At 44.8% G+C, this 18,552-nt stretch overlaps 1 protein-coding gene across 1 annotated transcript in view; it reads right to left on the bottom strand.

Moving 5' to 3' along the window:
* The window catches only part of FGF14 (fibroblast growth factor 14), a 603,006-nt gene extending 586,586 nt beyond the window's left edge, over nucleotides 1-16,420 (bottom strand). The window contains exon 1 of the mRNA XM_043477362.1: nucleotides 15,454-16,420. Coding sequence (XP_043333297.1) covers nucleotides 15,454-15,661 — 208 coding nt within the window. The 5' untranslated portion in view covers nucleotides 15,662-16,420. The remainder of the gene's footprint in view (nucleotides 1-15,453) is intronic.
* Between the last annotated feature and the right edge of the window lie 2,132 nt (nucleotides 16,421-18,552).

Genomic DNA, 18,552 nt, shown 5'->3' with positions numbered 1-18,552 from the left:
ATTGGCAGCCCTAAAGACACCAGAGAGGAAAGAAAAGGTTGCTGTGTAGAAACAGATGTAAAGGACAACGTACTCAGGGGATTTCTGCCCTGTCTCCAAAAGAGCTTTTGACTTAGATTATCATCAGGAGGATATTTGCTTTGCAGAGCAACCTTGGAATCTAAAGACAGGGCTTCCAGGTTGTTGCTGTTCAGTCACGCAGTCATGTCCAACTCTTTGCGACCCCTTGGACCTCAGCATGCCAGGCTTCCATGTCCTTCACTATCTCCCAGAGTTTGCTCAAACTCATGTCCATTGATTCAGTGATGCCATCCAACCATCTCATCCTCTGTCACCTCCTCCCCTTCTGTCCTCAATCTTTCCCATCATCAGGGTCTTTTCCAATGAGTTGGCTCTTCACATCAGGTTGTCAAAGCGTTGGAGCTTCAGCTTCAGCATCAGTCCTTCCAATGAACATTCACGGTTGATTTACTCTAGGACTGACTGGCTTCATCTATGTGCAGTCCAAGGAACTCTCAAGAGACTTCTCCAGCACCACAATTCAAAAGCATTGATTCTTTGGTGCTCAGCTTCCAGGTTAGAGGGCGGACTTGTTTTCCACCCAGGATAATAAAGACCATGGTTCCCTGATGGGTAAAGACTGGGCATTTTTGCAAGAAGCTCCTTAAAAGAAGGCAGATTTCCTAAACTCGGAGGTCCTCAGCTCTGACACCAACCCACTGTGTGCAAGTGCCCACCTTGGCCACTCAGCACTGCCCCCTGGCAGATATGAGGACCAGAGAAACGAGAACCTGAAGCCTGTTGAACCTCAGTTGTTGCTGTGGTTTAGTTGCTAAGTCATGTCTGACTCTGTGCGACCCCATGGACTGCAGCCCGCCAGGCTCCTCTGTCCGTGGGATTTTCCAGGCAAGAATACTGGAGTGGGTTGCTATTTCCTTCTCCAGAGGATCTTCCTGACTCAGGGATGGAATCCACATCTCCTGCATTGGCAGGCAGATTCTTTGCCACTGAGCCACCTGGGAAGCCCGTGTCCTGAGTAATCCAGTCCTTCATCTCTGACCCAGGAGCCTCCGTCCTCAACCAGCATCCCTGTAACAGGGGAGGACTGGCTTGTTAGCCTGCACATGGGGTCAGCTCAAGAACCCTTTGCAGTTTCGGAAAACTTCTGAATGTTAACTGAAAGTGAGTGTGTTCAGTTAGGAGTTTTTAGTTTACAAAAGAAAACAGAAGTTACCACATGGAGCTCTACACATCTCAAATGCGATGGTACAGGCAAATCTCAAAATCAGCAAGTGAAAAGCACATGCTCAAGGGCACGAGGATTCCAGGATTTGATCATCTGTGGCTGTGTGTGTGTGTGCGCGCGCGCGCCATGCGCGCGCACACATGCTCACTCAGTCATGTCCGAGTCTTTGCAACCCCATGGACTGTAGCCCTCCAGGCTCCTCTGTCCATAAAATTTTCCAGGCAAGAATACTGGAGTGGGTTGCCATTTCCTTCTCCAGGGGATCTTCCCGACCCAGGGATCAAACTCATATCTCATATTTCTTGTATCTCCTGCATCAGCAGGCAGGTTCTTTACCCACTGAGCAACCGAGGGAAACCATCTGAGGCTGTAGGCTAAGGTAAAGTCAGAGAGAGTAGACCGGGGCTGCCTCTCACAGGAGGAAGGGTGGGAACTGAATCGAACTGAGAATGAGGTTTCTGGGGTGATGAGAATGCTCTAGATCTTCAGTGGGGTGGTTGGCACAAAAATTCACGCAATAGTCAAAGACATCAAACTACTGTGAAGGCTGTGCATTTTAATGTATGTAAATTATGCTCAATAAAAAAAAAGCACTACAAATTCTAAATATCCAAACACTGAATATGTTGCATTCCCCTTTAGTCTCAGGATAGAATGATTCACAGAGACATGGAGACAATACCAGCCACTCTCACGTACACCCTTTGAACCCACTGTTAATCAGGAGCTGCAATACAGGGATTTAAGACGACGCCTCTGGAGAAAGACTGCTTGCGTTTCAACTGCTAGCTGAGTAGCATCAGGCAAATTCCTTAAACTCTTCACGCCTGATCATCATCCTTTATCAGATAAATGTAAGAAAAGTTCCTACCTATGATTCCGAGGACTAAATTAGGTAATATAAATAAAATAGTACAGAGAACATACCCTATAAAGATTATTATTACAGGGAGCACAAATATTAATACAGGATTCAGAGTAATTCAGGGTATATCTGTTAAAGTAGAAGAGCAATATGTTTTTTAAAAATCTAGTAAGTATAGGCATTCATTAGTGGGACTATTAGGTGGAATAATTATATAGATTATAATAATACCCCCAAATTGTTTATGATCTATTAAAGCCACAGATACACATCACAGTTTTTTCTAACATGTTATTTGAAGCACAGAAAGAAAAACATTATAGCGCTACTTTAAATATCTCAAGTTCAGACTGATGTGTCTCATTTACTGTCTGACAACTGTACTGTTGGCATTTTTTGCCCTTTTCCCCCTTACGGTAATATACATAAAAGTTGAAAAGCCAGTTGTATAATATACTAATCCCAACCTTGCCTGAAGAGTTAAATTGATGACCAACCATTTGAAAGACACAACTAAAGGAAAAATGTGAGAGGACAAAATCTCGGGAAAGAGAGGACAGATACCGGGAGAATGGGAGAGATCCTTGGTGATGGAAAAGCAGTTTACTGAAGTGACCAGGACAGAGCGGCCTGGGCTCCACGGCTCTGCAGAGGAGAGCATCTTTAGTACCTTTAGCATCTTTAGCATATTTGCCACTGGTTCGTGTTCCCAGGGAAAGGGCCGTATGCCATGGATGGGCCAGAAACACCTCCACACGGTGTTGTTTAAGATTATTCCCAAGGTTTTTAAAGGAAATATAATTCCAACTAAAAAATGATAAACAACATCAACAAATATAAAAAAGACATAAAAATTTAAAAGAAATATAATTAGGAAAGGTAAAACAAGTAAACAATCATGAGCCCTCAAATTTCTGTTTTAAAATTTATTTTTTAATGTGTTGCTATATCATGAAGCTATTTCTAACATTTAGAAGCCATTCTATTAAGAAGTATTTCCAATATTTTATATTTATTATTATATGTCTGATGTATGAGGAATTTTGCATCACTTAACTGGCACTTGGGTGGAAAGTTTAAATGTAAAAGAAAAAATAATTAAGATGATGAAAAAAGTGAATTCCTAGGAAACAAGTCATTGGATAATAAAGGAGGAAAGAGCAGACTGGGTCACTGTTTTCAAGCCGCCCCCTCCCCCAGGAAAATGTTGAGGCAGAATGTTGGTGACTACTGAGTAATTTAGAAGCTGACTCAGACCTCCAGGCAAACAAAGCCCTTTCTTTGTTTTCAAACGGTAACACCTGGATTACAACAGAGACCCAACCAAGGAAGACAAGTTTCAGACTTTCAAATAAGTGGCTATTTAATAAAAAAACAAAAACCCTACGATTGTTTTAGCCTTGGAGCCTTCTTATTTTCCGGGCTCCCCTGATGGCCCAGCGGGTAAAGAATCCACTCACATTTCTTCTGTTTTCAAGTCTGCCGCATGCTCCACACAGGAAGTGGGAAGATCAGAGTTTACAATCCCTCTCAAACTACACTTTATCTAAGAAAGAGGCAGCATTTCAGCAGAGGCTACCACACACTTCAGTGATCCACTCTAATTGTGCAGACAACAAAATGTTATGGGGCAAAAAAACCCAAACATTTTAATTACAACTGCATTCATTTCTATCCAAGAAGCAGGTGCACAAACCTACATATGTATATTCAATAAAGTTCACACTTCCTTTTTCTTGCCAGACCTGAATAATCTGAGAAATTGGCTTTTAACTGTATTATTTGACTCCCCAAATGCAACAAAGTATTGTGCACAAAAGCATCTACTATCAACAAAGAACTGTATATCACCTTTGAAAAAACAAAAACAAAAAAACCCTTTGATTTATCTTTATTGTAAGGCTTTTTTTTCATCCCTATGGACTTTGGAGTCAAGAAAATGAACTCTTTAACCCAGAGCAACTCTCCCAAGAACTGCCTATTTAAACTATGATCTAGAAGAAGAAACTTGTCAAAGTTTCCTACTTGCTATTAAAAGTTACCACAGCCCCTTGAATGTAAACCGTCTGGAGAGAGGCAAGTTTTGCTCTGTGTTTCAGGAGACAGGGGTGTTTTATTGGTAAATGGTCAGTAGCTCAGAATCAAAAAGAATCGTCCAAATCATTCCAATCTGTGGTCAGAACATCCTAGATGTCTCCCTCTTTTCCCTTCCCAAATTCAAACTGGCGGCTGAGATAGGTGGACTCCATTTCCTCTCCAGACCCTGTATCTGCCTTATTTTTCACTTCACCACTTCCTCTCTGGCAGTTCTTACCTTCAACCCAGCTCCACGCAAAGATTTTTCCACACTATTTCCAAAATTAACAAGAGTCCAAAATAGCTTAATTGAAAGATTCACTGCAAATGGTTTATGAAAAATTAAGGACACAAGAGGTAGCCAAAACAGAAGACTGCAAGACTCTCTACTCCCCTCTATCCTCCACCTCAGTCCTCAGTCTACCTATCCTCTATCTGAATTGCCTCTCCACTCTGAAGAAATGACAAAACCATAAACAAAACAAATTAGTGACCTTACAGATGCCCTCACACATACCCTTGAAGGACTGCCCCCAAATGGACCCCTCTCAGAGATAAGAGGCCTTCAAGGGATTCTCCAGGAAACCAGTAAACCACTATTAGTTATTCCCTTGAGCAGCCTGTGGGAAACTCAAGTTTAAATTAATGAACAACCTCGACAAATTCGTAGATACCAGACTTACACTCTGCTTTAAACCCCACTTGCTCTGGAACCTGACAAAACTGGTAAGACTGCCGAAGAATTCTTACCTGACTCAGTTCTCCTGGATCTCAGTGCCCAGTTGAGAAAGGAAGAGAAAATCTCATCGTTTCTTCCTTTCCAAGACCCACTGGTTATTGATCCTTTCTCTTCCAGCAACAGCTACTGACTTGTCTCATTTCGGGTCCTGAGAACTTGACCTGGGAACCATTAGACTGAGGGTCCTCAAAGCACAGCCGGACAGAAATGTAGGTTGCACTCCATGTGCAGTTAGTGTCCTGATTGGCTGAGCCTTTCTCTGGCTGTCTTTGGTTGTGCCTCTGGATCTTGGAAGGGTGGGACCTTTTGCACATTCTTTGGGGACACTTCTTAGAATCCAACAAGTTTTTCATTACTGCCAGGATATTTACCATTTGTCTCAACTGAAACCTGACAAGATATTAGAAAAAATCTTTTTTTTAATTTAAAATAGCTCTACAGTGAGAAGTGGGCCAGACTGACATCTGACATTCAGATCCTAATAAGAACTTTTTTAAGGACTCCTCCCCCAAGTTAGGCTTCCCAGGTGGCTCAGTGGTAAAGAATCCACCTGCCAATACAGGAGACTCAGGAGACGTAGATTTGATCCCTGGGTCCAGAAGATCACTTGGAGGAGGAAATGGCAACTCTCTCCAGTATTCGTGCCTGGAAAATTCCATGGACAGAGGAGCCTGGCACGTGGGTTACAGTCCATGGAGTCACAAAGAGTCAAACATAACTGAGCATGGGCGTGCACACACACACACACACAACTACTGCTACTATTACCACTACCCCTAACCTAAGTGAAACTATGAACCCAGAAGGAAAGAAAGACCTTCTGAAACAGACAGCTCTTAGTACACAGAAATCTTTTTATTTCCATGTTAGTTGAAGTGCTTCTCCCCACTCTAAAGCAGCAAACAGAAGATAATGTAGTCTGATGAGTGATCAGCTCTTTGATGTCATAAAAGTTGCAACACAATTCTTTGAGGAATTCAAAACTATTCCTTGTTTCAGAAACTGAGTTCTTAAAAGAACAGAAATGCAGCCCATGAAGCAATTCAAAGTCCACCTATCCATTTCACCTATCCCCAAATCTCCCCTACACTGGTAGGTATTACAAAATCCTGGATTTAGGAAACAAAAGTCCTTCTTGAAGGATCTTACATTCTTTCCCTGTCTTGAGATGTAAATAGTCTACCCAGTTTTCTTGAGGAACTGATGACCAATTCTTTGAAAAGCAAACTTCAAGGAGGATATTATCATAAGATGGGAGAAAAAAGGTTAAAAGACTGGAAACTAGGCCAACAGATGTCTTTAAAAAGTGTAAAGCCATCTGAGCAGGGAACCTTAACCTACTCTATCTCCCAGAAACATAATTTGGGTCTAGCCGTTCTTTTATAAAGCAGGGAGCCTGCCTTATCATACCCTTAAAAGTCTTTTTCAACTTTTAAATTTACAGTGAAGTTGTGTGTGTGTGTGTGTGTGTGTGTGTGTGTGTGTGTGTGTGTGTTAAGATTTGAAAATGCTTGCGATTTTTCCCAATAGTTCAAAATAACAAGGAAAAACAAGACAACGTGGGCCGAGTCCTCTCCAAAAAATGTTTAGAGACTGAAGGAAAAGACATCTGGGGAATACAATAGATATAAAGGAATGCCATCTGTTTCAGCACCAACCACACAGCTCTGTAAGATGTATATAGAGTTTGGTGGTGTCACCAGTGAAGTAGAAAACGTTTCTTCTTCCAAAGATCAGAGCTGGGAGACGGGCTATCTCTGCAACTCAAAACCAGCTCTTCCAACAGTCACTTCTGCACCATGAGGGAGCCGCCACTCCTCTAAAAGGTCATTCATGTGCCCGAAGGTGGCCTTCCATCTCTGATCTCAAATTTAAACTACAACTTAAAATATATGGCGTGCTGCAATTCATGGGGTCACAGAGTCGGACACGACTGAGTGACTGAACTGAACTGAACTAAAATATACTCAACATAGACCAGGAGAGACAGAAGAGGGGAAAGTTCATTCAGAATCCGGATTTGGTGGGAAAATGATAAGAGGCTTGGCATGTGAGAGCTGCAACTGACCTGAGACTATTTTAATCAGTGCCGATAAATTTCAGGGGCAATATTCATTGGATATTCATTGAAAGCACTGACCCTGAAGCGCCAATCCTTCGGCCACCTGATGCGAAGAGCCAACTCACTGGAAAAGACCCTGACGCTGGGCAAGACTAGAGGCAGGAGGAGGTTGGGGCGTGACAGAGGATGAGACGGATGACATCACTGACTCAATGGACAAGAGTTTCAGCAAAGTCTGGGAGATGGTGAAGGAAGGACAGGGAAGCCTGATGTGCTGCAGTCCATGGGTCTCAAAGAGTCGACCCGACTGAGCGACCCAACAACAGCATACACTGCAGGTGAGGAAACTGAGGACGGGAGAACTAAGGGTGCCAGCGGGTCTGCCCGTGACGAGTGGGGGCTGGGCTCATCCTCTCCCAGTCCTGAACTTGGGCGCCTCAGCCAGCAAGTTAGCTCCTTCCTGCTGCCCAGCCCCTTTTCCCCTGAACGCCCGGGTGCCTCGGGTGAAGGCGGCCACCTGTGCGCCGGGACCACACTCCTCCGCCGTCCTCCGGCTCCGGGGGCGCACGGGGACGCGCGCGTGGTAGCCGGCCCCGGGGTGCCGGTGTCAGGCGGCGGGTCTGGCCCGCGAGTCCAGTGCCGCCCGCACCGCCTCTTCCTGCCACGTGGTTTCCATAGCAACGACTGCGCCGGCCGCCAAGCCCTCCTCCCCCCAGAGACGCCCCAGGGTCGGAGGTCATCTCTGTGGCAACGGAAACGTCTCGCGGTACGGCGGCTCGGACGGGCCGCTCCCGCCGCATTGCGTAGCCGAGCCCCCGGCGCTCTGAGGAAGCGTGCGCGCTGTGGCCGGCTCCCAGGGCTCTGGCCGCGGGGTCGCCTACCTGCCCCACAACTCTCTCCAGAGTTCCATGAGGCCGACTCCGAGCCCCGGTCCGGCCAGATACCGGAGGGGCTCGTCTCCTGGAGGCAGATCCGAACCGCTGAGGTGGCCGGGTTGGCGGTGGCAGAGAACTGTTGGGGTCCACTCGCTGCTCTGGAGGCCCAGTCGTGCCTTTGATGGTGGTTCCGGAGGGCGGAAGCCGAGTAGCTGAGTGTGGTTGTGGGGAAAACAGGAGTTTGCAGATGACGGCTTAAAAAACGGCGAAGAGCAAAGAAGGAAGGGGCGCCTCCTTTCCCAGCAAGTGAAGCTCGAGGCTGCTGGTTTAGGGGCTGTCCCCTCAAGAACAAAAACGTGCCGCATGGGAGAGTCGCGTCTTCAGAAGAAGCTTGGAAATGAAAAGAGGATTCAAATTCACTCAACTGTTTTGCCGAATGCCTTGCTTTTCAAGGCGCATATTAAAGCTCAGAAAAGAAAATGAAACAGGCTTCTGCAGAGGGAACCAAGGGGTGCCCTAACACTTGTTATTTAAAGGCTGAGCGAGCAAGAACCAGTGTATGCCAGTCAGTTCAGTTCAGTCGTTCAGTTCGTGTCAGACTCTGCAACCCTAGGGACTGCAGCACGCCAGGCCTCCCTGTCCATCACCAACTCCCGGAGTCTATTCAAACTCATGTCCACTGAGTCGGTGATGCCATCCAACCATCTCATCCTCTGTTGTCCCCTTCTCCTGCCCTCAATCTTTCCCAACATCAGGGTCTTTTCCAGTGAGTCAGTTCTTCGCATCAGGTGGCCAAAGTAATTGGAGTTTCAGCTTCAGCATCAGCCATTCCAGTGAATGTTCAGGACTTAACTCTTGGGCTTATGTGTTTAAGGAAGGTCTGAAGTTTTGAGATTTAGCATAAGGGCATGAGAAAAATGTGGGCCCCGGGGAATATTGCAAACCACGTTTCAGGATGCCCTGGGATGAAGGGTCAGATAGCCAACAGCTTTTTCCTTCCTTGTTTTATCATTTAGAGGCCCAATTCTTGGCTGGCACTGTTGGAGTAAGCATCGAGTGAACTTAACCAAGTAAATCGTATGATACTGGAGTTACAGTCCCACACACTTTCTCAAGGAACCCTGTTTTTCACTATTCAGTTAATTGAAATGTATTGAAAACCTGTGATCTGTCACAACCAGAGTTTTTGTCAGGGAACAATGATAAAAGCAGTAGTGCTCGACAATTGTTAGGTGACTTTCTTAGATGGTGTTAGTAGGTTAGATAAAAACTTCAGGGTTTCCTGTAAAACTTGTCTGCAGTATACCTCCTTTTTGCTTTCATGTTTAGGAAGGCCCTAAGAATTCCTCCATTAAACTTCTCTACTCTCATCATCCTTCCTTTTACTTCTGGCCAAAGCAAAAAAAGAAAAAATGAGTTTGTACCAACTACAGAAATATACAGGGAAAACATCAAGACACACCTGGTCTTCAAAAGCAGAATAGCAAAAAAGTTAGTGCCTCTCTAGAGGCATACGAAGGAACTGAGAAATCTTCTTGAGGCAATTCCCTGCCTTTCTGTCCTCAGGTTCAACTCTTATAACTAAATCTAGCACATGGTACACAATCTAAAACCCCAAGAAACACCGCACAGACTATGGCATTAGGCAGCTAGACATGTCAGTAGGTATTTCCTTGACCCACTGTCCCTCCTGGAGGTAGTACTAAGTTGGGCTCAAAGGTTTTAAGAATATAGACACAATGCAATGTCTCATTTAAAACTTAATAGAAGAGCTTCAAATATACTGTTTAAACATCCCAACTGTTTCCCCATAAGGCATAAGAAACTATTTTGAATAAATGCTTCCATTTTGAGACATGTACATATTTATAGAAAGCTTATGAGTCAATTGAGTGAGTTATGATGCCAGAATGTACAAAGGAGCAAAAACTTCAGTGATTGTCCTTGTTACCACATTTATAAAAACGCTTCACAAAAGTCCTCAATGTTTGTGTTGCTAAAATATGGAAGACTGGGTTTGAACATTTTTAAAGGAGTGGTTCCGCGTGGGAAATGTGAAATATAGAATCAGCTTTCGCACCTTCTGAAAGCAGTGCATCGTTTGAGCGAATGTTCTCGGTTATGGATGCTGCCTGTGATGAGAACAGGCTGGATATGGGTACAGCTAAAGTGAGCTCCATTGTTAAAACCAAGTTCAGATGATCATGCATTTGGCTTCACACTTGTTAACTTGGATAGAAATTAAAGCAAACATAAAACAAAAACACGACACTCCCAACAAGTCAATACTTGGAAGCCTAACAAACATTCAATCGTTGCTTCATGAAGTGCCACTGCCTGAAAAACTCATTTTGCTACTTCAGTAACTAAAGCTTCCTGGATGGAGTCCAAGGTCAACTGGTATTATTGGGTAAGCCAAAAAGTTCGTTTGTTTTTCCATAAGATCCTACGGAAAAAAAAAAAAACCAAATGAAATATTTGGGCAACCCAATCCATGGAATCCCACTCTGAAGGCAAGCATATAAGAAGGAGAAGGACCTGACATCTGTTTGGTGTTCCAGCCATGCAGTCTGAATCTGATGTTTCCATATTATATCTGCTCTGTGTTTAGAAATGCAGAGGTTATGGCCCATCAGTGGCTCACCCAGCTCTATGGGAACCTAGGATGAGTCGGCAGGTGCAGGAGAAGGAGTGGAAAATGCTTACTCTTTTTTTCTTCTCCCTCTTCTTATTTTCTCACTTCTCAAAGGCATGACCTCCCCAGATGTAAAGCAATTAGCTTTAAAAGACTAACATATATTTACATGAGTAACAGTGGCACACCAGATGTTTTTGGCACCTAAAACAGCTTCATAAATGGCAAAAGCAAAGCTGGAAGACACCCTCAAAAAGTAGAAAATAGAAAGGGACAATGACTTCTACCAAGCCCTGCTTGTTTCATCTCAAAGTTACATGGCAGAGAGAGAGTTTTGAAGAGGAAACTCAAGGCCACGAGTTTGCCTGTTTTCTAAATGCACTTTGCAGAACTAAATCTAGGGCACCCGCTTCATACCCTCCTTGCTGCTAGCACTGGTCCCTGATAAAATTACCTCTGGTTACAAATTTTTCTTAAAATCTGTGCTTTCCAAAATCCATCAAGTCATGGCAATTTGTGTGTGGGAGTAGCTATACATAAGTCCCCTGCATATGACCCTTCATGTAGCAAACTTTCTAAGATGCATTCCCATGTCCAATCACGTTTGTTCATGTGTCTGGTGGACATAGTCATGTGCACGCACCCTCTACAATTGTACACAGTACTGTACAGAGTACAATAGTGCAGTATCTTTTATTTCAAGCCCAGGTTGTACCCAGACATCACTGGATCATTTTTCTAAGAGGGTAGACAGAATTGAATCCAGCAAGGAACCAGAACCTGTTGAGTGTGAGTGCAACTGCAGCTTGCCCTCTGTCTCCTCTGTGGGGTCGCAAAGAGTTGGAAACGACTCAGCATCTGAGCACACATGTGCACACTGCACACTCTCGCCAATTGCTGAAAATCCTTCAGCTCTGCCATCTCCCGCCTCCTCTCTCTTCTCCTGTCAGTGACTCTGCTTACCTGTCCATTCTCTCAGTTACAGCTCCTGTATGCCGGCTGTTGTACTGTATTTTGTGTTTGTTTTTTATGTATTATTTCTGTGAAAAGTACTGTAAACCTATTAAAGTACAATACTGTATAGTTGATTCTTGAGTACCTAGGCTAACTTTGTCAGACTTAACGAACAAATTGGACTTAAGAACAAATTCTTGGAACTCATTCGTATGTAGGGGATTTACTATATTTGTGCATCTGTGGCTTCCTTTGTCTGTTGGACAGTATCTCAATAGACATCCATGACATGACCTTCCTATTTATCTTTATTGCAGACTTCTTTTTTCCAACTGTATTTATTTCCTTAGCAGCCATCAGTCAAAGTTTAGTGACCTAGATTATTTCCCAAACTGGCCTGGGATACACATTGGTCAGTCCAAACTATCAGTACTAGTTTAAACAAACAGATCAAGCCCTCCTCCAGGCAAAATAAGTGCCTTGGACTCAGTATTCCCTACTTAATGATCTGCCTAAAATATAGTCCCTTTGCATGACTCATGCAGTGAAAGTGGAAGCAGGTAACATCTATTCTAAACATATAGCTATTCCTCTATTAGGAAAATAGAAGAAAGTAGGACATTTAAGCAGAAGCATGCACACCCGCGTGTGTGTGACTGTGTGTCTGATAATAGCTGTATTGTGAGATATTGGACATCTTTATGAAGACAGTAAATTTACTTTCTATCCAAGATTTCTAGGCTATTGCAATTTAAAAAGCATATATTGTACAAATGCATTCTTCATGCTCTTTTCCATTTAAGTTTTATATAAAAAACAACTACCAGTAAAACCCTATTTAATTATCACTTCTTATTTAAACAGTAATCAATGACTTTTGGGTAGGTGAATAAAACGCCCTTAAGTTTATGACTCTATTATTTGCTTATTTCCACACCAACCTGGTTATATAGCAGTACTCTGACATTTCTCTCAGGAACCCCAGGGCAAACTGTCTGTACTTGCTGATAAAGCACTAGGAATAAGCAGTAAATTATTTTATAACTTGGAAAAATTGGGAAGAAAAAGATTCCTCTAATAAGAAGTCTTTACAGCAAATTCATGATCCTAGTACTGGTACTTGGAGGTATTCTGCCAAGCTTCTTGGTTTGAAACCAGTTAATTGTCCTCATTTGAGATCTAAGATAATATAATAGGTAGTAGTCAATCTGTTCTTCTTGGTTTTAACAGTTAAGAAGATTTTAGTCTTTGTTTTATTTTAATTACCCAATTAACTTCTTGGTTATACTGCTATCTTGGGATCAGAATGATTTTAGGCCTCGTGTTAACAGCAGAATGAGAAGAGGATTTACCAGCTACAATCCTGAAAGTGAATGGCTAGGCATAGGTTTGATTCAATCTCGGAAGGCAAAACTTTAGAAGGCGAGACAAATAGTGTGACACATCAAAGTCCCATTTTTAAAACGATTTACAAAATGCTCCAACTCCCAGGTTGGCACTCTCACCCCTGGCATTCTAAGACTTAAACTATCCTATTCAAGTAGTTTAGGCATTGTTAGACACAGTTTGAGTTAACCCATCAATTCACACTCAAGTACTTTAGCATTCATAAGCTGCAAAATAAATCACTCTAAAAATAACTCATCATTTGTTTGACACCTTCTAAAATGCCTTTGAAGCAAAAAAAAAAAACTACTTTATTCCAGAGAGATGAAAGTGGGTGGGGTGGGGGAGGTGTAATAAAAAGATCTTGAATCGTGTATGGGTGAAAATTAGTGTTTCCAGTAAAACTGTTTACCAAGAAAAAATAAAATTTATAAAAGGCAGTAAGGAAACTTACTGTTCCCTGCTGAATTACTGCCCACTCTCAGCACTATGGAGGGACAGATTCGAGATCTCTAAACAAACGGCCAAGTCCAAAGAAATGCTTTTACAGTATTCCTTTCTCAGAGGGAGATAAATCTTTTCACAGGACACAAGAAGGCTTCACAGACCACTGATTTGACTGTGTGAGGGAGTAACCCTTGCCTCAAGGGTCTTGGCATGAACTTGGGAGACGGTAGTGTTGCATGTCTGGGTATGACCAGGCCATCAGCAAGTGTTGGGCCTGATGCCTGCTTGGTTGGGGTACCCACAGCTCCCCACCCAACTGGAAATGCGGCTGGTGAGGTGACCACACGGTTTTCTCCTTGGATGATGCTCAGGATGGTGGTACCATCTCAGAGTTGCTAAATGCTAAGGAGTTAAGAGAGAGGAGGGTTGTAGGAAAGGGCATGGAGCGGGTGGTGGGGAAAGAGGAGAGAGGGACGGAGAGAAAGCGGGTCAAGCAAGACAGAGCAGGGAGCTGAGAACTCCAGGTCGGAGGCAGGGGGCCACTGCAGCACCCCGCTGCCCAGAGCTTCCCTTAACTGCCACCCAAAGGTCCCGGCAGAAGGCAACCGCCTGGCGTCCTCCCCGCCCTCTGGACAGCAGCACAGGGGGCTGCAAGGGGGACCCAGGCTCAGCATCCACCCCTCCATCCTCGCCCACCCAGCCCTCCTCCCCCCTCCTCCCCCCTCCTCCCCCCCTCCCCCTCCCCCTCTTCCTCCTCCCCCTCTTCTCCCTCCTCCCCTGCCTCCTCCCCTTCTTCTCCCTCCTCTCCCTCCTCCCCCTCCTCCCCCTCCTCCTCCCCGTCTTCTCGCGCCGCCCAGCTACGCTGCATCAGCCAGCTCCAGAGGCAGGGAGGCGGCCGCCACTTGCCGCCCGGCCGGCGAGGCTCCGGGTGCCGGCGCGCCCCCGGCGGAGCTCGCGGTGTCAGGGCGCCCGCGGGAAGCCATGATCTACTACACCGCAGTGCCGGCGTCAGGAGCCCCGGGCGCCCCGGGCTACCGCGGCAGGACGGCCAGGGCCCCGCCCCCGCCCCCCAAAACTGCCCCCAGACACAAACACCGGCCCCCCCGCCCCTCGGGTCCCTCCCCGGCCTGGGCCGAACCGGGGGACACCGCACACCGCCCCCCCCAGCCCCACCGCCTCCAGCGCTCGCGCTCCCCGACCCGCCGCGCCCGCGCGCCGCCGCCACCACCACGCAGTCCTCCGGCATGGCCTCCCCAGGGCGGCTCGCCCACAGCTCCGCGGCCGCCCCCAAACGCCTCAGACTGAGATCCCAGGAAGTGAGCCCCGGGGACCCGACTCCCCCGAATCACCTGCATTTGCATTTCTTATGTAACGTACTGCAAGTGTCCCGGTTGGAGCCTTTTGGAAGGGGGCGCACGATCGCCGCGAGGCTGAAGCAGGGACCCGGGGCCAGGCGCATCCCACCCGGGGAACCCAGACGCGGGGCGAGGACACTGCTTTATTAAAGAGAGAGACCGGGCTCGTCGGCTCGGTGTGGGGTTCCCTCCCGACAGGAGCCCCGCTCAAGTGTCCCCAGTGACAGGAGGTGTCGGAGGCAGAAAACGGGGGAAGGAGTTAAAACTCCGGCACCGCGAGCTAGACGGGGGCGGGAGGCGGGGGCTGCGAGGGAGGGGGAGCCCCTTCTACTTTGGTAAAGGTGATGGGGTGGCGGATATTGTGCAAGCTAATCAGAAAGTCTCAAGCAGGTTCTCGGAGCCAAGCTAGGTCTCCCTGAAACCTGCAGCACAAGTCGGCGGAGCTCTCGGCTTCTTTTTCCTGGCAACGAACGAAGCTTCAGCTGCCTCGGGCCAAACCTTAAGCCATAAACCCTTCAATATTTCACCAAACATCGGCAACCAGACACATTAATTTTAAAAAAAAAAAGTTTCCTCCTCCCTCCGAGTGATGGATTGTGTCACAGCCAAGGGATGCTGACAAGGGTTTGGGGGCTCAGAGACGCGGATCCAGCTGTTAACTTGTTTATCCATGCAATAGCTCTATACACTACACTGTTCTGATCCTTTGCTGTTTCCCCTGCCTTCCTGCATAGCAGAACTGCAGATCTAGCTCAGTGAGCAACAGACAGGTTATTAGGAGGAAAAACATAACATGATGCATGTTTTGCTTACCAGTTGGGTTCTTGTTTTTCTTAAGACTCTTGCCACAAAGACACTGCAGCATATGCGTTCCTTTGCTGAAAATGTTCCAAAGAAACCACATTGATTTGGGCGAAAAGCAATCCAGCAGCTTAGACACCCTGAGAAAGAAGAGATCCTTGTGGTTGCATAATAATAATTTGAAATCAGTTCTCCTGAAGAGGGGCACCGGTTTTACCATAGGAAAAACGATGATATTCCGGATCTTCTCCCAGTTTTTTCCCCTCACGTGGTGTATTTCTTTGAGACTTCTCAGTGATTGTTTTTTTTCGGCCAGGGTGAACGATTTTATCCCCCTTGATCACCACTGGATTATTACCAAAGGGTTGGCCAAAAAATCCTTTTTCAGCGTGAAGACAAACAAAAAAGCAAAGAAATCCCAACTGAGAGCAGAGTTAATCAAGGAGAACAGGAATGCACAAAAGATCCCCGAAGAGAAAATCATAGCCTTTTTACTTGATCGCTATGAGGATGAGTGAGTCTGCAGGAGGCTAAGCAGGATTCGTCTCACTGAGAGAAGACTGCCATTGTGTTGTCCCTAGGAGAGAAGAGGGAAAAAAGGAAAAAGGAAAGAAAGAAAGAAAAAAGGGGAGAAAAAAAAAAGAAAAGGAAAAGAAAAAACCACCACGAGCACACACACACACCGATACCACCTCCGAGTCTGACAGCCGAAGACACAGCCTCCCTTCTCTGTGTCGATTTTTTTTTTTTTTTTTTGTTAAATAATCAATCGCCGGTGCTCAGTGGGATCGGATTGAACCTGCAGTTCTCAATCACCACGAAGAAAAGATGTAAATCGAGGTGCCTGGGCAGGCTGGTCGTAGGTAGACAGCGCCACGAACCCCCTGGCTCCTGGCTCGCGCTCCGCCAGTTTCCAACAACGGTGAGCATGGGGAAAATCTCCCCTCCGGATTCCTCGCCCAGCCTCGGATGTGAGTTACAGGCATTAAAGGGAGGAGGAGTTGAAGTTTGCATTGAAAAGACTGGCTTTCCATGACGTAGCCACGTGCTTTCAGACCCGTCACCAGTGAGATGCTCGCACCCGCCCGGGGAGGGCAGTACACTGCAGTCTCCCCGCCGGTTCCCCTCTCGAAGTACCCCCCCACCCAGGCGGCGCTCAGCCCCAACCCCACCATTCGACCCCCTCCCTCCTCTCCCCGGCCTGATGAGGCTTGCTGCTTGCCCTCCAAAGCCAGCTGACAGAGCCTTCTCTTGCAAAGTGAATTCTGAAAAGGAGAGTTGATGATAATTAGTAAACCTTCAAAAATACATGGGGTGGACTGGAGGCAGGGGTTTAAGCGGAAACAGCAGTTTAGGACCACTCCTCGGCCAACATTAGTTGCACCTTACACTTTCCGAAAACAGCCTGGAAAGCATCTAAAACCTTAAGGAAAACTCAAGTTTCTTTAGTTGTTATTTGAATCCTACTTGAAGAGCTGTTGGAAAAATATAAACTAGGCATATGACAAGTATGTACTTGCAGATACTGCCTGTTAAAAGAGCAATCGTTAAGATCAGGGTGACAAGCTATACTTTGTTGAGGAGGGTCATATGTAAATGGGAACATTTATGCCTTTTCTAGACAACGCATGATCTTCAAATACTTTTTTTTTTTTTTGGTACAGAAAGCACTCTGCTTGATTCACACACTACTAATTCATTTCTTTTTTCTGCACTCATTAACTGAACTAACATTAAATTCTTCCTTATTCTGGTATTTATGTTTGTCTACAAACTTGTCATCTGCCACCACCATTTAACCTAACAAAACGGGCAAATTTTTTTCTTTTATCAAGATGTAACCCAGTTTCCTAATTTCGCAGAAAAATGAAACAATTTAGGGCAGAGCTTTTGATTTACTTTATCTCATTTGGGGAAAATATACAAGATAATACAAACTATTACTAAGAATCATATAACAAATACCAGTGTACTTCCTAATCAGAATTAATAAATGTTAACATTTCATATTTGTGTGCTGAGCATTTTCAAAAAGTAAAATTCACCACTTTCACTGTTGTTAGGCAAAGGACTTAAAGTTATGCCAGCTTATTAAGCTCTGTCTTAATTTCAAAAAATTAAAACTATTACCTCTTCTGCATGGGAAATCAAGCTATCTTATAAACGAATAGCTGTAGATTTATGTTGTTGAAGACCAATAGAAGAAACTGATTTTAAAGAAATTTAACTGCTTACTTATCAGTTACTAAATTATGAAAATATAATAAACAACTTTCCATGCTAGTGTTTTCTAACATGTAAGAAGAATTTTGAGGTGTCAGATTTGTATCCAATATCCATAACCCTTTCGGGGAATGTCAGTTGATTTTTAAACAAGATAGAAGAGGAATTTAATTCAAGCAAATTTTATTAAAGTTAAGAAGCTTGAAAGTTAAATGCTGATGTCCTCAATGTGCTTAAGGAATCAGTGTAAAGAAACTACTTAAATAAACTTGGGAAAAGTAAGGGAAGAGAGAATATATAGAAGTCTACACATATAATGCCAAATGACTTATAATTAGCCTGAAAAAAAAAAGAAAACCTGAATAGCAGAGTTCTTTTTTTGAAAGAGGGAAAATGAGACAACATGGCCAAATAATTAGGAGAAAATTTTTGATATCAATCAATCAGGGTCACATACCACATGCTGCTTTTATAATGTTCTGGTGTCCTGTCAGGGGTTCCAGAATATCTCAATACATTTACCACTGGACATAGGCCAGGTACACAACTGGGTAAAAAGTAGTCCTCCTCAAGGTCTTCTGAACTCACGAAGCTCAAAGTTTCTGTAAAAGCTTGCCGCGTTCCCTTGGGTATCACAATTAGAGTAAAATCTAGGGACGTTTTTGCATTTTTCATGTACTGTTTGTGTAGAGAGAGTTTTTCTCAAAGCAGCTCTTCCTGCCTCTCCAAATTAGAATCTCTTCTATACATTGTGACAGTGAACTTGATCCCTATTAACATAGAGAATGACTGGTGGCTGCCAGAAAGTTATGGCTGTTTTGTACCGGTGGGAAACATTAATTCTTTGTCCTGTGACCTAAGGAGCAACATAAAAGGTGATCAATTGTG

Source organism: Cervus canadensis, chromosome 9 (assembly GCF_019320065.1).
Source record: "Cervus canadensis isolate Bull #8, Minnesota chromosome 9, ASM1932006v1, whole genome shotgun sequence".
Classification (NCBI taxonomy): domain Eukaryota; kingdom Metazoa; phylum Chordata; class Mammalia; order Artiodactyla; family Cervidae; genus Cervus; species Cervus canadensis.
This window is presented reverse-complemented; position numbering and strand designations above follow the sequence as displayed.